General features: G+C 41.1%; 2 protein-coding genes across 2 annotated transcripts in view; both read right to left on the reverse strand.

The window, feature by feature from the left end:
* The window catches only part of TXNDC9 (thioredoxin domain containing 9), a 186128-nt gene that overhangs the window by 150045 nt on the left and 12839 nt on the right, over positions 1-23244 (reverse strand). The window lies entirely within an intron of this gene.
* AFF3 (ALF transcription elongation factor 3) overlaps positions 1-23244 on the reverse strand; it is a 337267-nt gene that overhangs the window by 11712 nt on the left and 302311 nt on the right. Inside the window, exons 15-20 of the mRNA XM_052773584.1 lie at positions 12547-12610; positions 9745-9881; positions 7647-7718; positions 5130-5223; positions 964-1013; positions 609-823 (exon numbers count right to left, since the gene is read on the reverse strand). Of these exons, the coding sequence (XP_052629544.1) occupies positions 609-823; positions 964-1013; positions 5130-5223; positions 7647-7718; positions 9745-9881; positions 12547-12610 (632 nt within the window). The remainder of the gene's footprint in view (positions 1-608; positions 824-963; positions 1014-5129; positions 5224-7646; positions 7719-9744; positions 9882-12546; positions 12611-23244) is intronic.

Below are 23244 nucleotides of genomic sequence, written 5' to 3' on the forward strand. Positions count from 1 at the left end.
TTGATTTGAATCCTGCCCACGCCCCTGCCTTAAATACATAAATTAGCTTGAAAACCAAGGAATACTTTACCATCAAGTCAGATGCTGAGGCACTTGCTCATGGAAACCAGTTCAGCTGATAGAAGTTTGCTCTGAAGGTGGAGCGAGGTACCTCGTTCCCATCTGTGTCTGCTCGGGTGGGGGGAGGGCTAGGGGGCCGTTATTCCTTCTGCAGAAGGGAAGCGCGCTCCTGCTTTTTGATGTGGTCTGGCTAAACGCATCCCATCCAGCTCCACGACTTTGGGGGGCAGGAAGCTGCCTGACCTCCCACAAACCTTTCTCTCCAGAATGACACAGGTGGCACTGAATGGTACCCACAGCTATGTCTGTGACCTCTCTGTCACCAGTCCTGACCAGCCAAATAAAGAAAAAAGTTACCTGCTTCTGAGTAAGACAGCTATCAAAATTGCCTTTTGGGGCCGTTTTGGAACAGACTAGGAGCAGACTGAAGAAAAAAAATCACCTCTGCAGTCCTACTTTGCAGAAGGGATTCCTATCAAAATAGTTATTTCCCTGATCAAAATCACGTGACAGTCTTCTCGAATAGTCCATTGCCTTGACTCACTCACCTCTGTTTTCCTTGGCCAGGTTGTCAGCCATCTCCCAGTAGTCATAGCTATGCAGGATGCTGTTGGTGATGCTGACGTGGTTGGCGGCCATCTGATGAATGCGCTGTGGGATGCTGATGATAGGAGATGGGGAAGGGGCCCCTGTGCTCCCCTGGGATCCTACAGAGCTGACTGGAGAAGGGCTAGGCGACATCGGTGATGGAGTTCCTGTGCTCCTGGAAACAGATGTTAATACAGTTACTTAGAAGGTGTTGGGATTAAAAACATGAGAGTATCAGAACATACTGCAGGTAAGAAAATATAATTTCTGACTGCCAATCTGACTGCCAATGATGTAAGTTTCTGTATGACTTACTTTCCACTGGCACCCCAAGGAGATGGGTTCTGGGCAGCTTTTGATGAATTCTGTAAAGGAAAAAATAATTCACAATGCCTATAATTTATATAAGACTATGAAATGAAGAACATTAAGCAGTATAAAAGTAAAGAAATGTAAAGAAAAAATTGTGCAGATAGAAGTATTCAAGTGTCCTGATGCAATAAACCCACTCAGCCTAGTTTGGTGGTGTGATGAAGCAGTGCTGCAGCACAGACCCAAATCACAGTCTATTGGGGATGGGGGCAGATTAGGAAAACCTGTTAGTTGAAACTGAAACTTTTCACAGAAATCCTGGGAGTTCAGAAGAAAGTGCTGCTAGGACTCTTTGTGAGGTTTAGGCTGGAATTTCTTGTGATAGAGAAAACCAGAAAGATTTCCTCCCGCACCCAAAGACAAATGTCATTCCCCTAGGACCTGCGAGACTGTGCAAGTCTGCTCAGCCTGGCTGACCACAGGGATGTGAACATGAGGCTCCCTCAGCTCAGATGGATGTTTTAACCACCAGGCTGAAGAATGTCATTCACGATTGCTCCTCTTGGAGCTGTTCTCCTTGGTCTGAATACGGCAGCATTCACAGGGTCAGAGAGACTGCCCTTGTAGACTGATGGTTGTTCTAGCTGAAGGGTTACCCAGACCGTCCCCGAAAGGGACATTAGATCATTTAGTGTGATCTCTTGTATACCTGCAGTCATTAAGACCCTCACTGGTATACTGTGCTTAGGCTAAAGAATTTTATTGCATGAGGAGAGACTACCTTGTACAAGCATTATGTTTACAGAGCAGGAGAAATTCAGGTGTCTGCAATAATAGAAACTGAATAGCTAAAATTATTCTAGTAGTTAATCTGCAAGAGCTGGTGGGAATTTACTGGCATGTTCCTGCCCATTTGACCTGTGGAAAAACTCCTCCCCTCTCCCAAATGCAGTGACTGATTTAATCCTGGGCCTGTGAGAAAGAAGGATGTAGAAACCAGAAGTCTAAACCAAAACTTTTCTAGTCCAACCCATCCGCAGCCTCATATTCAGCAATGGCCAGTCTCTGATTCTTCAGAGCAAAGTGACCTCCTTGCACTCTCCCCTGAAACCATACACGCAGATAATTGTGTGCTGGAGAACAACCTTCCCTTCTTGACAACCACGGGAGACCAAGGGAAGTCCTGCAGCTCGAGATCTGTTTATGGATATTGTTTAAATGCAAGGCTGCAGGTGTTGCAAGCTGCAGGAGTTACAAGCATTAACAGCAGTACAAAAACTCTTGGTGTCCCATGGCTTAGGAAGGAAAAGTGATAAACAAGAGGCTTTGGAGCTTCACAGATTTCAAGGCCAGTAATTCCCCAGGACACTCAGTCTGCAGTTTCCCTTTTCCACCAATCATGGAACTTTTAGCAGAAGATAAATTACTTTTAAAATTTATTTTATTTTATTCTTTTTAAGAAGGATAGCTAGTCATATAGAAATCTTAAGACACTATTTATCCTCCTTGTTCTCCTGTGTCCTGTTCTAATGTTTAGCAGGCCTCACGGTTAGAAAAACAGATTCTGTTTCAGGGTTTCAGGATTTAATTTTCTGAACTTCAGCGCTAGCTTTTGGATTTTGTTGGTCCAATGCCAGCAAAACTGCATGCCGCCTGGTATTATCAGCTCTGTTTCCATATACACAATGATCACATCCTCTCTTAACCTGTTCTGCAGTAAGCTGGGCACATGTCCTGAGCCTCTCTTCAAAAAGTTTGTTTTCTCAGTTTTGATGTGTCCTCTGAACTTCCTCTTGTGTTCCCACATCTTTCATGTGCACACCAACACTGGCTGTATTTTAGCAGTGATCACATCGGTGCTGTGTGCGCCCTGGCATTCTTCCTGCATTTTGATACTGATACTACATCCAATGTAAGTGGTATGAAAACTAAACTTTGGAGTGTCCCACAGGGGGCTCTTCCTTCGATGGGTTTTCTTTTTTTTGGCAGGAAGGGCTAAGGTATGAAAGGAAAAAAATGAAAAGTTCTCATTTACCATCCTAAATAGAACCAACCTGTGAATCCTCGGCATTTGTTCCTCTTACAGAATAGTTTCTTTTTTTTTTTTTTCTTCTTTTCTTTTCTGATCTGCCTCAGAATTACTGGCCTTCATCTTTCTAGTGTAATAGAAACTGAGTACACGTTATTTACTTACAGAGTTGGAGGCAGGAAAATATGAAAATCGAAGTGGAGTCAAGGATACTTCTGCTGTAAATGTAACCAGCCTCTGCCTTACTGTACCACTTCCCACACCTTTTTTCTCATGTTTTAGGTATAGTACTCCAGCTTCCTCTCAGTTGTGCACCAGAAAGGTGGGGTTAAGGATTCTAAAGAGTGTAATATTGTAAGGGACCATCTCTTATCCCACTTTGCTTACTGCTACTCATTATTCTGGTTTCTTTATGCTCTCAAATGTGTCTCGTCCCTGAATATCTGTGGCTTCTTTTTAATTCTCTGCTGCATTAATTTTTTTTATAATGGAAATAAAATGCTTAAAAGGAGATTTAAATAATCATTTTTTCTTTTCTAAAAGAAAAGTGTGTCTAATTTTCCCTGCAAATGTGTGTGACAAGGTTTAAAATCTTTCATTGATTGATAATATATGTGGAAGTTCTTAATGCAGTCAGCATTTCACGTCACTTGGTTTTGAAAGCTTTTAGATACCAAATATGAAATGAGTGGAGAATTGGCTTGTTTTCCACTGAAAATTACAGCAAATGGATTTTTTTCCATTTTTACTTTCAAAGGTGAGAATACTTTCTAATGTGAAACTACGCTATCATTATATCAGCAGGAGCTCTGCAAAAAAACAAGCTCATCTTGGCTATAGCAGAGTATAAGTCCATTTTATGTTTGCTGTGAAACAGTTTCTGTCTGCTAGTAGGAGACATTTTACATGGTTGAGAGCCTGACCATCCTGTTCTTAATGCAGGTATTCTCTGAACTGGTAAAGAAAAATAAAGTACTGTAATAGGCACATATTTCTTTCCCCTGAAATCAAGTCTTTGTTAGAGAAACAATGTGTTGAATTATATATTGCTAAATTTTTAGAAGCAATTACAGTGACTTCAATTTCAGTTTGACAATAACAGATCTGTCAATTTCCTTCACTGTCTTCATGTGTTCAGAATCTGGTCATGAGCATTCGTGCTTGTATTTGAATTTTTTTATTAACAAAATGTCAAAGGATGGATGTTTTTCATTTCAAGGTACCTCCCTCTGCAAAAAAACCCCTAACAGCTGAGCCCTGTGTTCAAAGACAAATCCCGCAAAGCAGCTTGTCTTAAAGCACTTGCATGTTCATAGTATTTTTTTTAATTAGAAAGATAAAGGCTAATTTTGTGTTAGATCAAATGCTGGATGGACTGACTGCTAGGTAGGCTCCACCTGGAAGGTTTTGGTCTTGAGATACTTTCCCGAGAAAGGTTGCCTGTCACATAAAATATATTAAAATACTTTGAATGACTTCCTGTCTTATTCAAAATAACCAAGGTTTGGACCTGGCAGAGAGTGGAAAACGGAAGCAGTAGCAGGCAAAGCAAAGCAGGAAGGGGAAGCCAGCAGTGCCGTGCCAAGTACATGGCAGGCGGTTTAGTTGCCCTCTGATGCTTTCATACAACTCCCGCTGAAGTCAGCGTGGGCTGGTTGCCGGTTCCTTGGGTAAGAACATGTCCCACTGCACTGTCCTACCTATTGATGCTGCTGAGTGGAAGCCCTGCAGTTGAGGACTGATCTAGATCAAAGTCTTCAACTCACAGGTAGTCTGGTGGGTCGTGTAAGCCTGGAGGGGATTCTTAGAGCAAAATCTGCAAAACCTATTCACAACAGAGCTGCATAGCACTAGACAATCGACCAAGAATGATCTGAAAGTACCTGCTTGTTAATACAATAAATTTGTCATCCTTCATGAAGGGACACAGTGTGTATTTTGCAAAGAGGGGCCCTCATGAACACAGAACTGACTCAATTCTAGAACTGACTAGAGATCAGGTGTTGCCATGGGATTCTATGGTAAAACTCTACCGGCTTCATAGGGGAAGAACTAAGCCCAGCACAGCTACTTTTTTAGTTAAGATGCTGTATTTCCCATAATGACACCCCGATTTAAAAACATGTCATAAAGAATGCACCTTGAAATACTCAATAAGCGCTTTCGAATACTTGACTGCATGGTCTCTCTTGAGTCGGAACATCCTCCAGTACAGAAGGGCCAGGCAGCGGTAACTGGAACAAAAGGGAGAGCAGAAGGTAAAGTGTGCCCCCTGAACAGAAATCCCAATTAATTAGCTTAAATTCTCAAACTAACACAGTGGAATGCTGACAGTACCTTGCTTATGGTTTTTATCACCATTTGTTCACAGTACTTCACATTTTGCCATGGCTTCATGAGCAAGATTAGGTATTGCAGCCAGGACAAGTCACACTGACAAATGCTACCAGTGAGGTACTAAACTAACCATACTCAGAAGAGTTTGCAGGGTTGGGTTCCCAGGCCTTGGCTCTGACCTGAAGTCTGCACACTTGACCAAAGACCTCTCCGTGAAAAGGTCATTACAGGCCTGGAACTCAACATGTGCTTTTTTTTTTATTCCTTTTTGTAAACGCAAAGGCAGCCTTTTGGTGTATCTCATCCCGGGCCTTTATTACAAGAGCCTGGAGCCTGTATAGTGAACTAGAGTTATAATGGGTGTATTTTGTGTACACCCAGTGGTCTCTCTTCCAGCAGTTGGAGATAGCTGGGAAACAGGGAAACATCGGACCTGCCCAGATTTCACTGGCCAAACTCCTCTGCAGGAAAGCAGAACAGAGATTGCGTTGGAGCCTGGAGGCTATTCCTAGGCCACCTGCCCGATTTGTTGCCCAGAGGAAACCAGGAGTGGGCTGAAAAACTCAATGTACTGTAGTGGAACTGTCTGCCCTTGTGCTCCTCGTTAGTCTGCAGAGTGCTGCACACCTTTAATGCTATGTAATTAAATGAGAGTAATAGCTATTAACTATAATTATACATCACAATAACTGATAATCTGCATTCAGGACGCACAAACTCTTTTCTTCGCTATCGGCTTTAGGTGCACCGGTCTATTTTCTGAATGAGGACTCGCCACCACCTTTTCCCAGCAAGCTTTTGGATTGGCAAGTGTGGGATTGCCCCTCGGTAACACAGCTTTGGAAGCAAAAATCTGGTGTGTTTTACTTCCCCTTTGGCAGCAGAGGCCTTATTTTTAAAAGCAGTATTTAGTCTCGGAGCCAAGCCGAAGCACCAGAAGGTGACGTCAGTTTGGAAGCGCAGAGCTCTCCCCACCTCCCCGCACACAGGAGCTGCCCAAACCCCAGCACACCCTTCGAATTAACAAATTGCTCTTGGAGAAAAAAACCCAATCCCGGCCGGGGTTTCTCAGCCTGTTTAGCGTCCTGAAAGCAGCAAGGTGAATTTCTGCCTGTGGCCGCTGGAGGACAGCCTCTCCCTAGGAGAAGGGGAGCCGGGTGGGCCGGTGGGCTGGCAGCCCGCCCGGCGGGCGCTGGGAGCAGCCGGGGGACGCGGTGGCCTCGCAGCCACCATCACTCTCACTCTGTCACCTTCACAGGTACAGCACATATGCAAATGGTGTCAGCTCATCTGCCGGCTGGCAGACGGTGAGTTAAGATTGCTATTCATGGCCCAGAGAAGGCACCGGCTGCTTTCCCTCGCTCTGACCTTTCTGCTGGAACAGATGCAGCGGCTCTGTGAATTTGGATGTGGTTCTGCACACGCCGAAGCGCTCCGGCAGTTCTGAGTAACCCTTCATAATATTGCTTTTTCTTTTCTTTTTTTTAACCGTTCTTTAGTTGTTTTCCCACCTAAGCGTTTTTAAAGCAATTGCCATGAATGCATTCTGGGCTCCTCCCGATGGCACAGCAAAGCAGTGACAGAGAAAGGGCATTTAAAAAAAAAAAAATTGCAGCTCTGAATATTTTGTTCTTTTTCCTACAAATGCTTAATTAGGACTCCTTATTTATGGAGGCTAAAGATGCATTTAATTTGGGTTTTTAACAGATGGTTAATAGATGTTAAAAACACACTTGCTGATTGTAAATGTCCACTTACTGAGAATCAGTAACCATGTAATAGGTATTTTATGTATTAACTACATAGATATTAATTAAAATTAGATTTTAATAACATTTTAGTATTTTACTAGCAATCGGCAACCGTCCTGTAGAATCTAAGGTGCATGCATATATGTCTAGAAATCTCAATTTAGAAGGTAATCCAAGAGGCTTAATTACCACCATCACTGTATCTCCCTCCATATAATATAAATATAATTTATGATTATTGAGCCTAAAACGTCAGCCTCAAAAGAAATTACTGAGCTATTGGTACAAAAGTACATCACTCATAAAAACAACAAACCATCAGGCATTTAAAAATTAATTATGCTGACGTTTCATAGCTGACCTGTCACAGTCAATAGGTATGAATTGCTTATTTACAGAGACAGAATGCAGACCTGGTACAGTGATACAAGGGCTGGACCTTCCTGGAGCAGAAAGTATTCTCTTAATTTCAATAGACAACATAATCCTACCTAGCTGCGTCCAACATCTGATTTTTAAGAACTGTCTCACTGCAGAAAAGAAGCCTGAGGAAATCTTGATCTACTAACCATAATGCTGCCAGCTGTTTGTCTTCTGGCGTGGCATTGGGGCCTGAGTGGGTTTTTAGTCTCACTGCGTACCTTAAACAAAAGGAAAAAAGCCAATGTGAGTTAACTGAGACAGCTTTATATTACTGGTCAGACAGCCAAGCTGGCCGATGTTATTTGATCTGCCCCCTTATAGATATTTTCTCAAATTACCAGACATACAATGTGCTTTTTCTGGTTGTGTTTCAGAGCTGTTTTGCCATTAGCAGTGCCTCCTTGCACTCTTTAAACAGCAGTAACTTCCCTGAACATCCGTCAGTCCAGAGGGGAGCCCAGCTGGCAAGGTGATGCTGTCCTACCGAAATAACCTCTGCTGCTGTGGAGACCCAGTTACACAGAGTTCATGCAGAAAGGTTTTCACAGCAGTTGAAGGCAGACAGCCTGCCTTGAAGCTGGTGCTGCCCTCACCCTGCCAGTTCTGAGCATGTCTACCCAGATTTGCTCCTCCAAGCAGAGCACAGCAGAGGGGGGACATGTGGCTCAGAGCTATTTTTGCTCATATGACATTACATTCAAATTCTATAAATATTAAACATCCACAGAGGTAGCACTGCTGTTTCAAGAGTGTATGTGCTATGCAATCACAAATTAGTTTCTGGAAATCTCAGCTTCCAGCTGAATACCTGAACAATGGACAAGGTTAGGACAACACACAGCACTTCTGGGCTCGCTTCCAGAAAAATACCTGTTCCCCATAATTAGCTGCTTGTGTTTCTTCTTATCTTTGCTTTCAAACTTTAATCCTGATATCTGTGCAAAGATTCAGTATGAACATGTTGTTTCAACAGCCATACCTAGCAAACCACTTATTTTTCTGAGCTGCAGCAAGTGAGATCAACAGCAATTCACACTACAACACAACCACAGCTACACACATTATTGGAAGCTATGGATCTGCAAGCAAAATTCATTTCCAGAGTCAGGACCATATATTTGCTATCATGAGAAAAGATGGGGAAGACAAAGAAAGAGCTTTCTGCCTTTTCAAAAAAGGAAGGGAAGAATTGCAGAGATGGGATGTACTATTTTCTTACTGAAAAAAATGCTTGATTTTGATTAATAACCTTCCAGTTAGAAAGCTGGCCTCAATCCACTGAAATGCATAAGACAGCCCTAAGTGGAATAAAATGCCAGTGGAATTGTTGACATGTGAGAAAATCTTCACATCAACACTAAATCCAAAAGAATGCAATTGTTTTAGAAGCTTTGCTTCATTATGAATATGATTAAAAATTAAAATGTTTTACTTCCTAGGAACTTAGTCCTGATGAGAGCTGCGTGGTTGACTGTCCTGAGGCATGATGCCATGGTCACTGACAGTGCAGCTGTCTCTGCTAGCATGGCTGGGTTCGCTCTCTTGTGGAGAGAGTCACTCAGCTGCTGAGATGATTTTGACCTTTGTTTTCTCCACTGACACTGTCCATAATCTTAACTATTAGTACCAATTATAACAGGGAAAAGGACTTAAGAGACAATCTTTCTTCATAGGGACTGCGGGTGGGACTGAATTCTAGACTGTCCTGTTTGGAGAGCCATGAAGGTGACTAAATGTAGAGGTAGATTTAGCGTGAGCTGGACTGCTTTTGGGAGTCTGCTGGCTACAGTAGGAGCATACACAACAAATGGACCTTGAGTGTCCATTTTTCTGTCACTGTTCACATCTTCTTTCAGGTAACCTTTAAACTGCAGTCTTAAACATGTGCAACATTTTGCAAACTACCACTCCATGTGAATGTTTTGGTATTATGTATTATTATTTTTCTCTTTTGAGTAGCATGGGACTTATATAATGAAACTCTTGAAGTAATTTGCAACTCAAGTAATATGAAAAGCTTTGGTGGGTTTTTTTGGTGTTTTTTTTTTTTTTTTCCCATTCTACGCAATTTCCTGATTTAATTTCCATAGAAATCACAGATAATACTTATACATTATGTATCACTGACCAGACACTTGGGAGAACCTCACTTCTCCCCTTTTACTGTATCTAGGGAATTATGTGATAATGTAGATGAGCATGTTTGCACAGAGTGACCCCCGAGGTCATCTCCTCCCTTCCTACCTGATGAGTTCAACTGTTTCTGAATACATTGTATAAGGGGATTTAGATTCCATTGGGCCTTGTTCCATTGCATTTCCACACTCAATGAACGATAGTGCTGCTTCTGCATAATTCAGTGCCTTCCCAAACTTTTCCACCTAGAGGGAAAAAATAAGGACACAGAGAAACAGTGTAATCATCAAGATATGGTTACATTTGATGGGATTTTCTCAGCATGAATTGTAAACTTGACACAAGTTGGTATACCTTCAGATTCACAATTTTTCCTATGAGAAAGCTAAAGCCCATCAAACTGTGTGTATCACTGAAAATCGTAAGATACAGAAAGTAGAGCTGAAAAAGGCTGTGAGGTGTTATTTGGTCCATACTCTTGTGTCCAAAGAAGGATCAATTCTGCCTAGGACGTTCCTGACAAATGTTTGTCAAAGCTCTTCGAGGGCTGGAAATTCCACAAACCCATCAGGCTTGTTGTTCCAGTTTTCATTAAAAAGTGTTTCACACATCTTTGCAAATGTAGTTTTTCATCATTCAACAAAGAAAGATAATGATTAGCTTGAACTAAGAGAATGAAAATTAAATACTTTGACTACTAACTCTTACTCAAAGGCTCATCTCTGTTCTCATGTCTTCCTTCTCCCTACCATTTTCAGTACTGCTTGACCACACTCTCCTCCTGTCAGGAATTTTCTTTCTGTATCCTCCTCCTCTTTCAGGGGCTGCTCTGCTCCTTCAGATTCTTCTGCCATCCTCCTTCCTTGCCCCATTTCTTCTATTTTCAGTACTTCTTTGACTCTGTGTGTGTGTGTGTTTGTGTACTTACATAGATATACATGCATATATGTCCTCAATGACAGTCTATATGCACATAATGTTCATATATGCACACTTTTACATAATACTTATCTGCTCTCTGAATTTCATTTTTGGTGTGGATAGAAATGAATCATACTAATACCTCTCTGTCCTGACTTCTCTTTCCTTCAGTCAGAACTCCTGCGGTACATAAAGCCCATTAATGGACTGGATGCATTTGGTTGAAATCTGATGCACACAGTGAAAGGTTAATGGACCTTATTCTTTTCCAAGGGATAAAGGTTTTAAATAGTAACTTTGGAATGGCACACTGGCTTCAATCTATTTTAGGTTCTTATATGACTCCCATTGCGATCATACCGGCGAACTTCACAAACTTTTTATTATATTTCTCTCCCTGACACTCTTGTGTGGATGGAAGTACTATTATCCCAATTTCACAGATGGGGGACTAAGGAGCAGAGAGACTTAGAGTAATTTTCAGGCTGCTCACTCTAAGTGCCTATGTTAGGTATTGCAGTGCCAAAATAGGAGGTATCAAGTCCAGCAAGGTGATTCAAAGTGCCTGGAGGCACTTTGGCAATATGGCAATTCCTCTAGGATCCCTACGCAGTCAAGGAGGGAGAAGAAGTACCTGCAAAGGGCAATTCACAAGGTGTAAGGAAGGTGCTGGTCCACTGTGTAGGGAAGCTGAATGTGAAGGATATTTCAATAACCTAATACTGATGGGAGGCTATTTAAACTGTGCCTAAGTGACTTTCATGCAGGAAGCTTGTGGCAGAGCAGAGAATAATGCTTGCACCTCCTGTTTCTGGGAGTCTACCATAAAAACATTTCTCTTCAGGCTAAGAATTTCCTTTGCATATTAAGTAATCTTTTCCATTCTGTTTAAAGCAACACACTAAAATGTACCATTTGTACTTCTCCACAATATTTTCTGATTTAAGACTCACTTTAGAGTAATATGGAACTGAATAAACCATGGAAATTTGTGCTAATAAACTCAGGTAGAGTGTAAAACTCAGTGTTAGTGTCCTAAATTAAGGGCCTGCTTCTGCTTCCTTGGCCTTTTTACATTCTGCACAGCTGAGAAAAAGAGGTGAAGAAACAGAGGCTCTGAGCTACCTTGCTTCTTTCCTGCTGCTGTAACAACAAAGTGTCTGTCTGACAGAGCAAGGCAGGACTGCAGCTACTCCCACCTCCAAGACAACCATATTAATGCAGTGTTCCATCCAGCATATTGTGTCTGCCATCCCATAGGCCTAACGTTTTTAAAGACTGTGTTAGCTTAGTCATAGTGCTGGACAAATGCAGCCTTGGAGAAAGCTTGAGAGATGGCTAAGCAGAACTCTCCTGGAGCACTGTGTACTTTGTTGCACCCATTTGTTTGGAAAGACAAGCACCTCCTTAGTGCTCCATATAACCTCAGATTCCCCCTTTTCTTACTGGCTGCATTTTTAGACACGTCAAAGCCAGGGCCAAGAATCTGTTTGTTGCAACAGTCCTTTGTTCAAGGTGTTCCTCTGGGGTTACACAGCTCTTTGTGCACTTCTGATTATGTTAGGAAATGTCTGCCATGAAACCAGGATTCTTTTGGCACTGAAGAGACAAAGCTCTTTAAAAAAAGTACAAATACCTCAGCCACCAGACCAAATTTGGCGATACAATTATAGGACCTAGCCAGCTAGTTAAACTGAGAAGATAGGTATGTGGATCCCTTACACAGCCTCCATTACTATAGTTACTAATTAAAGCAAAGGAATAAATGGAAAGTTTTATTTATCCAGGCCTTTATCTCAGTAAGTCATTATTTGTTAAGTCATAGTTTATTGGGCTATGAACATTTGATTATATAAACATTTCTTAATTTAACAAGCCTAGCCATCCTTATAATAGATTTTATAATTACCCCAGCAATACTGCACTGATGAAGAAACTGCATTACAAAAATAATTTGGAGCAACATAACTGGAAAGAAAATGTTCTCACCATTGCATCTGCTTTATGCTTCTTCCGTTTAGCTTCCTGCATAAAGTAATCTGCATTGCGTGGCCTACCAGGGGAAAATAAGAAGACATTTTATTATTTTCTGAAGTGCAGAATATTTTAAAGTTATTTTTCCCTTATTTTAAACCTGATTTGCAAACATTTTTTATGAAGAAAATACACTTATCATGTAACCATGCATCTTCTATTTCCAAATTGCTGCCTGTGGAGACAATAGCATTTATGGCTGTTCTCATTCTTTAGAAGTCAGTGATTCAAAGCAAAAAAAAGCTAATAAAATGCGTTTTTATGGATTATATAAACTGCTTCCCAAATTAGTGCAGTTTTGATCTGCAAAACGGATACAAGCGTTAAGCGGAACAAGCTATTCCGTCTTCTCCTCTCCCTGGTGCTTGCTTAACTCTTTTTCTACTCCTCTCTGTACATTGTCATTTGCCTTGGCTTCTCCCTCCTCGCAAAACAAGTGTGTGTTTAATCTCTCCACTTTGAAAACACACATCGAACCTGCTTGCCTCCACAACTACCATCTCACCCCCCTTCTCCCTCTTATCTGTAAGCATGCTGAGAGTGCTGTTTACTCTTGCTGCCTGGAGTTCATCTCCGACTCAGTGCTGGGCCACTTGCTGCAGTTCCACTGGTGTTGCTCGTGCCAATTTCTCCACTGATTTCTCCTCAAACAGATCTCAGAGACTCCATCCCTTCCTTAACCTACCTGACCTACTGACTGCAGGGCACAAATTCAACTGCTGTGTCTCTGCTGAAATTCACAAGTCCGTTTCTGATCCAGACTTACCCACTTCCATTCAAACTGACAACACAAACCGCTGTCACCTTGGCAATGTCTGGTCACCACCTCAGTGAGCTCCTCATGGCTGAAGGAACTTTCTTCATCTCCTCCCACAAGCTCTCCCTATTGCACCTTTTCCAGTCACTGTGGAGAATAGCCATTTGCCATGTCATTTCAGGCCATAACCTTACATCTTCAGTTGTTGCCTCTCATAAAAGTCTTCACATTTCCTGACCCTGCAGATTCTTCCAGTCTCATATATGTAGGACATGGCTGCCTTCTTTCTCTACTCAGCTAAAACATGTCCTGGTTCTTCTCAGCTTATACTGTGGTTACTGCCATATCCTTGTCTCTCTCAGAGAAGGAAGTTTTGCCTTGCAAAATAGTTTTCTTACTATTGGTTAGAGTGTCATCCCTTTGCCCTTATCTCCTGAAAATGAAATATTCCTGAGTAGTCAGGGTATGAATTCTGATGGTTTTATCATTCATGCTTTTAAGTGCTTGGTGTTGTAAATGATATGGTATTATTGCCACTCAGCAATCTGTTGTAGGTTAACCCCAGCCAGCAGCTCAGCCCCACACAGTTGCTCACTCACATCCTCTCCGGTGGGATGGGGGAGAGAATCAGAAGAGTATAAGTGAGAAAACTTGTGCATTGAGATAAAGACAAACTAATAGATAAAGCAAAGCAGAACAAGGTATTCATCCACTGCTTCCCATCAACAGGCAGGTGTTCAGCCATCTCCAGGAAAAGCAGGGCTCCATCATGTGTGACGGTGACTTGGGCAGACAAAAGCCATCACTCCGAACGTCCCCCCTTTCTCCTTCTTCCCCCAGCTTTTATTGCTGAACATGATGTCATATGATAAGGAATATCCCTTTGGTCAGTTGGGGTCAGCTGTCCCCGCTGTGTCCCCTCCCAACTCCTTGTGCCCCCTCAGCCTGCTCACTGGTGAAGTGGTGAAACAGAAAAGGCCTTGAGGGTGTGCAAGCACTGCTCAGCAGTAATGAAAACATCCCTGTGTTATGAACACTGTTTTGGTCACAAATCCAAAACAGAGCACCATAAGAGCTACTATGAAGAACATTAACTCTATCCCAGCCCAAACCAGTACACAATCCTAACTAGTTTTTTTTTGAAATTGGGATTTCTCAGCACATTTGTTTAAAAAAACGTTTTGCGTCAGTCAGAGAAGATACAGATCTAAAACCCGAAGTCAGTGGAATGGATGAATAAAATATTATTGCTGATAGCAGTAAGAACATGGTGAGACCCATAACTGAGATCAGTGGGAGCAAGAAGATCTTGGCAGAAGAGGACAGCCATATACACTTCCTTGAGACCATAAGGTTATTCGGCAATGCGTTTACTTAGTCTGTTTCCTTCTATTTATGTGCACACAGTTTCAAGGACATTTAATTGCATCATGGAAGGCTAGTCAACCTTATTTTGAAAAGAAGGAAGGCTAAATATCACTAGATGGAAATAAAACTCAAAGTCTGGCTAATTTTGAATGACCTCTGACTTAAAAATCTTGTTATGAAGAAAACCAGTTCTTTTGATACAACTTTCTTTAAAATATTATTCTCCCTCGGAATGGAATTTCTCCCCAGCTTACTCTACCCAGTAGGTCAGAAAGGGGATTAAAGACAGGTTTGTGTCCCAGTATCTCATAACCTAATACAGTTGCAAATACCTCCTGTGCTCAGCAAGATACTAACATTATCTTGATAATAACAGACCATCTGGATTTAGTCTTGGTCAATTATGAAATATTAGACATTGAAACAGTGTTAGGTTGATATAGAAAAATAACTATGTTTTCAGAGCCATTGAAAGCTTAAAAAAATGTTAAGACCTGTCTCTTCATCTTGTGCAACAACCTAGGTAAGATGGTTTACTGTGAAGTGCCAAAACCCAAAGCAAAGCAGAGCAAATCAACAAGACAGTGGTCTCATCTCTCTGAAATGATCGAAGTGATGAACCTTCACATGATCCTTTCAAACTCAGGTCATTAAAATACATCCTTTGCAACATTCCCTCCCATATATCACCCAGCACTGTATGTCTAATTTGCTTGTTTGAAGCATGGTAAGGGGCTGTAAAAACAAAGAGAGATAACACAATGTAATTATTGTCTACTTATTTATAAGTTAATTGTAAAACGGTTTTCAACTTGTAGCAGGATTTATTCTCCCGAGTTATGATTAGCAATGAGGGTATTAGCAAGAGGCATGCACATTACTGAACCAAGAAGCCTGCTTTGAGAACCCTGCTATGGGGTGGTTAACCATAATGCAACATGCAAGAACCGAAGTAATTGGTTTGTACTAAGTCCAATTGTTTTTTGGGAAGCCTAATATAAAAAAGAAACTATTAAAAGGCCATTTTAAAGCAAAGCATATATATTCTCAATGTGAATGTTTAGGTATTTCCACAGGAAAAATACAAGATTGGTTTACAAATCAGGGGATGCCTAACAGAAATTAGGATTCATTGGGAAAAAATGGATAGGGTATGTTTTCTTCTAGTTTCTTAAACAGAGCTTGTTCAATAGCATTAATAAACACTCCAAGTCAAATTCTGATCTCTTTATGCCATCTATGAAATACTATTCTTCAATTTATCACTACATGTTAATAAACTTCCTATTCAGATTACTAATGTGCATGTTGAGTGAAAATGGAAAGCTGAAATGTCCTATAGATTTAATGTATGTTTATGTACATTGCATACATTTCTTATATCATTTTAGTAACAAAATAAGGATGTGCTTGGATTTAATTATTTCCTGATTTTTTAATGAGAAAGAAAGGTTTCAAATTCAGTTTTGTTTAGGCTCCCACTGCACATGAACATCATTTGTCTTTTTAAATCCAGTATACTAGTTTATATTATTATGTCATGAAGTAAAAAAACAGAAAAAACCCCCCTCTTCTATAGGCTCCTTGAAGATAACAGGTTACCTCAGCTCATGGACATATGAAGACACATGAGAAAGCTGATGCATAAATTAATTACTCAGGATAGCTCTTTTGCACACTGAATATTTCATATCTATGAAGTTCACAGAAGATTGTTAATCATGCTCTGATTTTACAGACCTTTACGTTATAGTGACTGAGAACCCATATCTGTTACAAATGTAAAGGTTCATCCAAATTTCCTCTGCAGCTTGTCCTATTTAGTTACATTGGTGATAATCTCAGACTGGAGAATTTGCAGGTAATCTCATTGGATGCTAATTTCAGATGACGTGTTATTGATGAGAGTCATCTTGAGGAGAAGCAAATCTGTTTTCCCACTGACGAGATTCAGAAAGATCTATGGCTAAACCCCTTTTCAGGTCTTTGGGCCAAGGTTTGTAATCCCTCTGCAGATCACAGCCTTGCTACAGCCTGAGAAGCCAGAGAATAGAGAAAATTTCTGCAGTATTAAAATGGTACCAGACTACTGGTTGAACTGGAGTGCATGTGAATAGCAGAAGAAGCACTGGCGTCTGTTAGGCTTACTGGCCATGAATGTAAACTGAAGTCCCACAGAAAGTTGCAGTGACTTCTGGTTTTCAGATAATTGAGTCAAATTCTCCTCTTAAGTTATTTACAACTGTATGTATCTATTGGTGTCAGCACTGTCACTTCAGATTTACAAACAGAATTCAGACCTCTCTTTAAAAAAAAAAAAAATTAAAGAGAAGTCTGACTTCAAATTAACAGGTACAAACAAGTGTTTTATCTCTATTAATAATCTTGACTGCACAAGAAAGCCTTTTGTTTCTGAATATCTGATTGTTGGTACTTTTAGAAATATAGTCGTCTCCAACAAAGCCAAAAAGGAGTTCTAATACACTGCTCTAATGCATCTCATATATCTCTCTGAAAGGCAAGAGAAAGAGCGCAAAGCATCAGTGCCAACTAAGTCAGGCCGCTGGTGAATTCTCCCTGGGATCAAGTGTCATTATGTGAAACTGGCTGCTCTCGAGGAGAATTTACCCTACTATGTTGATTGGGGAAAGCAATCAAGTACTGCTGGAACCATTTCAACGCATTCTCAGTCAACACTAGCCAGTCACCTAGGCACTGCAACAGAATCCAGCCTTTTACAGAATAACCCCCCCATGGCTAGATCTGATAGTACAAACAAGGCCAGGCTTCCTTTTCAGCAGCGGCATTCAAACCATTTATGACTTTGACAAGGGCAGCCTCAGTAGCATGGCTGTGGCTGAATCCAGGATGAAATTTATCAAACAATCTGCTACTGTCCAGAATTTCTCTCACTCGCCTTGCCACCACTTTCTCTGGGAGCTTGTCGAAAACCAGCAGGAAAGACAGCATTTCTATTGCTTGTTATGTTGCGCGGGATCTCAGCGTGAGGTGAGATGCCTGCGGGCATCATAATTACTCCCCTTCCAGAAGCAGCCTTTCAGAATTTCCGGGCTGTTGAGCTCCTAAGAGTGGTGTTACCATTACCCAGGTGAAATGCTTGTGTGTGTATATGTTTCTCTCATCCTATTTAGCTCTATGCCATTACAGCGCATCTCTGCCACCTTTGTCTTTTGCTGCCTTCTCTGAATTTAATTTACTCCAGTTCAGCAGATAATTGCAAAAATGTAAACTCATGCAGTAAAAAAAAAGGCAAGAGAATCAAACAAAGTGAATCAATAAAAGCCTTACTTCGTACAGTAATTTATCAGCATCTACGGCAACATAATCTCCTTGGAACTCAGAGCAACTGCTGGTATTTACAGAGTACAGTGTAGCTTAGATTCCAATATACAATTTTAATTATAACTGCATTCAAAAACACATTTTTCATCTAATTTTTATATTTTATATGAACTAAATACTAAACTATAGCATTTTCTGCTTCATTTACATAATCTACCACTTGTACATTATTTCTTACTGTGGTATGGTGCTTTATGAGGATACATTAAAAAAAAACTAATAAAACTTCAATTAAACATCATAAATGTAGCCAAGTGCATATTTTAATACCCTTCAGAGATAATGCTGCTGAAGTGTTATAAAAAAAGAAACTAGTGCTTCCTCAGTGTACAACAATTGCATGTAATAAAAGCAGCTTAAATCATAATTCTAAATATAGGACCAGTTTCACAACTTTAGTAATCTAGACCCTAAAAAAGTGGGTGTGCTGGAAAGGAATAGAACAGCAAAATAAGCAACTTTAAAATTTGATCAGAGCTAGGGGCAAATCAGAAGAAACTGGCGTAGCCAGGGTTAGCCCATGTCCAGTTTTGAAGCTGTGCCAGTAGGCCCTGAACTTTGAGTCCAAGAAGAGAAGAAAATCCTGTAAGAGCAAGTAAACCATGCAAAGTGAAAGATAGGTGTATACAGCCCTGCCTATTTGCTGTTTCATACTGGGACGTGCGTCAGGAGCATGTCTGACGCTGAGTCACAGATAAAGGTGGTCATCTTGGGTTTAAAGGGTAGAGCTGAGCAGGTATTACAATACAAAACAGTGTTCTCCCCTCATGTATCATGGCCTCCTGCTCATTCCACAACTTAAAAGAAATGGCTGTTTTATGGGACATGGCATTGCTGTGTCTGGGCATGGCACACGTGGTGGCACACAAGGTGGGGGAGAGCCCACGGCCCTGTACAAGGTGCATACCCAGTTATGGGAGTCTCATGCTCACTACGGCAGACCCAGCAGGTCTGGGAAGTTCAGCAGAGGAGCATACAAGTAAAGAGGGCAGAGACAGTATTTGTGACCTATTTAAATGATAGTGCTATAGGCGTTTCAGAAAGACAAGAACAAAGGATCTGATTGGAGTCGGGCCAAATGTAAGAAAAGTTTACTCAGTCACACAACTACACAACTACTATCTTGTTGGGCTTAGTATAATAAGGTCAATAGCTTAGATTAGATGAATAGATGAATAGTACAGATACGTAGAGAGGGAGTTACTGTTGCAAAAAAATAGCTGACAAAATTAGAGCCTGGCACCTAATTTAAATGAAATGAAGAAGGATAAAATAAGTGGGGTTTCCTATTTTGGGAAAAATGCAAAATCCCCCAGACTAAACATGTCAATGTAGTGAAATACAAGAGACCATGAGAAAGAGTCAAAATCTAGTACAAATTCCTGGGCATGACCCAGATTCGTGACTTAAAGATATCCATGTGAAATCAATATCCAGACTAAAACATGCAAGGGGAAAGTGTACAAGCAAAGAGAGAGGAATAAAGAAGTATTAACAATAGGGACTTGAGCTTTTGTATTAAAAGCAGAGGGAGAAAACATTACACCCTTGCAGATAAACTACAACTGTGTCTCTTTCAATGTATGCTAAATACATATTCTGAAATCAACTAATTTCAGTTGAAGGTGGGGTGAAAGCCTTTACAGTCAGACCTAGGGAGAGAGGGCAGGACCACAGCAGTCCAGGTCTATATTGTTTTAAAATACCATGGAATCACACCTTGAATTCTCAAGAGGCATCTGAAAATCAAAGGCAGAAAGATCTTTCTGGGAGAGGGACTACCTGGCAGCCAGCTCTGATGTTCCCAGAGCTGATGAGTGAGAAGCCAAGGTGTGGGTGAAACTGTTGAGTGACAGTACATGTGAAACCTGAGTCAATGAATGAGGTACCTACACTGAAAGGAGCAGGTGATCCTGAAGCAAAGACTCTATCCAGGGTTCCTGTCCTGCAATGCTTGTCTAAGAAACTTCAGTAATCATAGGATTTGAAAGAAATCATAATCAGGCACTAGGAGACCAGGGAAGCATCTGATAGGGATTTTGGGAATTCATATTTCTTGTGCATTAAGTCATCACAGTCCCTCTGCAGCTCCATGGCTCATTGTTGGTTCTCAAGATGAACAGGGTACTCTCAGGCTAAAAATGAGTTTGAACAGTCTACCTGTGATTCTCTAGGCTAAAGTGGTTACGATCATTTGCTAGTGTGGTTCATTATCACTGGAAGATGAAAATATCCTTTCTATGTTGAAGGAATGATCAGGAAAGCTCCCAGATTTCCTTGGGGGATCACAGCCTTTGCACCCTAGGGCCATTACAGTGAGCCTTCTAGTCCAAAGGGAAACTTCTGAGTAATTATATTGTGGAAAATGGATTTGAAGCACATTCTTCAAATGTATGTAAAGATACTTTCCACTGCCACAGGGACAGCAAAGCTGACTTAGGAATTAAGCTGCAAATAGAGGCATTAGAGTATCTCTTACACACCACACCTGTGAATCCTGGCATTGAGGGTGACGAAAACTCAGACTGCTCTGTGATCCAGCACAAGAAGACAAACCCTGAGTTACATTGGGATGGACTTTTAGCTCTTTGAGGAGAAGAGGAGGAGTGTTTGCCACCAAACCTGAGGAAAACAAGCTCTGTCAAGAACCAGAGGTGTGGTACAATGGTAAATATCATGGGAGGTTAGATGAGACTTCCTCATATTCAGTACAAGACCTAGACTAGTCACAGAGCTGCAGGGTTTGGAGGATGCCCATCACCTGCTGTAGGCATCTGCTCATTGCTCACCAGTTGAAGAGGTGAGGAAAGACTGGGAGAGACTGGTGGGAGAGACTGTTCTCTCCTATCTGAGAGATTCAGCTTTGCTGCTGGGACCTGGAGGAGAGTTTGCTGAGCCTGATTAGAAGAACCTTGTCCTGCTCACTGTTATGATTCATTGCGGACCAAAGATATATGCTAGTCAAGCTGCAGAGTAAGAAAAAGGCACATAAAAATCAATCGATGCAAACAAGTCCTCTTTCCTGAGTGGCAAAACTATCAGAGGCTCTTTCAGATCGGAGTCTGTCAATAAAACCATTCCTTGGCTATGTCTGTGCAAGTGAAATAAGCAGGGCAAGGATACCAGCTCTATCGTTTGATCATCCATGCTGTTTAATTGCTACTACTCTCCCTGGCATAGTTTTGAGCTCGGTCTCAGACAATGCCTGGGCACAGCTGGGGGACAGCACAGGCCAGGGACTATTCTCAGGAGGCAGTAGCTGTTCTTTGTTTTGGGGAGCGAAGACAGTTTAATCACATAGACATAAGCAGTGCTGGAACACTTGCCCATAGGAACAGATGAGGGGCATAGATGTAGCCTGTAAGTTCAAATGAGGTCCACAGCTCTGGCTTTCCTTTGATGACAGGGAATAGTGGCTATAAATTCTTTACCCTGTAAGAATCTCCTGCTAGAGCTGATTAAGCATCTATTTCCCACCAGAGCAAGCTCTCACAAAGTGTCCTTAAAAAGAAAGGGGGTAGGTGGTCTTGCAGAGAACAGGCAGCTTAATTATTTAATAATGGGAGGCAGTGTCTGCTGTCTAATAGTCTAATGTTATTTTCTCATAGGCAATGTACACATGAGAAAATTCAGTGCCACAAGTAGGAAGGGAAGGAGAGGAAGAATGGGATGGTCAGATGAGGTCTTGAAATCCCCCAAAGCCAAGAAACTGGGAGCAGCCCAAAGTAAGTGTATGAATTTGTGAGGAACTTAGTGTAGTAGATGTTGGTCTATCTGACCAGTGATTTTTTAGATTGCTGATGAGAAGAAAGAGGAGCCAAGCTCTATTCCTTAACTGTGCTCCTGAGGATGTGCTCAGCACTACAAAAGTCCCTCTAAATACTTCAGAAGATCAGGAGTCCTTGAGGCATTTTGAGCATTGCAAAGTGAGATGACTTCCAGATGTATGGGAGTCACAACCCAAGAGCACCTTTTCATTTCCACTCTGAGGCAGAAGAACAAAGAAGAGGAAAATGAAAATGAGAGACTTGGGGTTCAAGCCAAAGTAAAGAGATGAACCAAGAAGTTATATTTTGAGCTCTTTATGAGCTTTATGCATAACACCTTTACAGGTTGAATATTTCCTGGATATATGGTTTACTGGTTGACAAACAAACACAGGAACGCTATCTCACAACAGGTTATGTCCCTTGGACAATGTAAAGCTGGTGGGTGTGTGTAGCACCTAAATCCATAAGGCTGGAAAAAACATTCAACAAAATATGAATTAAAAACAAAAAAACAACTGAAGAAGATGTATTATCTTGCTCCTGTAAGGCCAGAAAAAAAAAGGAAAATAAATGTAAATGAAGAAAAACCACACCCCAAGTTTGAAAGGGTAACCCACAATGCAAGTGAGAAAATAATCCTGAGGAGCATGTTCTGATTTAGCCATAAGGAAAACTGGGAAGCTGGGAACGCTCTGCTCTTTTTTATACCGCACATGCAGTATTTTGAGGAGGGTGTGGAACTGTGCCCTCGGGCACTCACAGCGTGTCTGTGCTTATCAATTCAAGGACAACAGACTTTGCTCCTAAATGCGGTTATTGGGAATTCTATCATTCAGTGAGATTACAGCAGGACTGCATTTAGCTTGAAGCATTATTATGTAGCCTTGAAAATGTTCTCTTCATAGAGTCAGAAACGGCCCAAAATCCAGGAAATCTTGTTAAGAATTAATACTGGAAACAGCATTGATGTCACTTATACACGTGGCATGCTGGGTACCTCGAAGCATATTTAGAGCAAGCAGTAAACAATGGAAAACCAGGGGAAGAAGGATTTTGCCTGCTTTTGAAGGCTGTTAGCTATATTTACTTTTATATTGCGATGTAGGTGTATACAGCACTCTGCCAAGCAAGATATACTTTTTATTGACCTACTTGTGTTCCAATTTATTGCTAGTGACAGCTGTTGTCAATGATCTGGAGAAAATAAATTGAGAATAAAGCAAAGAGACACTGATTGGTCAAAAAAATTAGTTGTTGTTTTAAGTCAAATATAAGGGATTTAGCCTCTTAAAAACTATGGAGTCTGATTAAAATGAAGACTTGAAAGCCATGGCTGGATTACAGTAATTCAGAACTTCATGGATTATGAGATGAAATACTTCATAGGCATCATTT

The sequence above is a fragment of the Harpia harpyja genome, chromosome 22, assembly GCF_026419915.1.
Source record: "Harpia harpyja isolate bHarHar1 chromosome 22, bHarHar1 primary haplotype, whole genome shotgun sequence".
Taxonomy (NCBI): Eukaryota; Metazoa; Chordata; class Aves; order Accipitriformes; family Accipitridae; genus Harpia; species Harpia harpyja.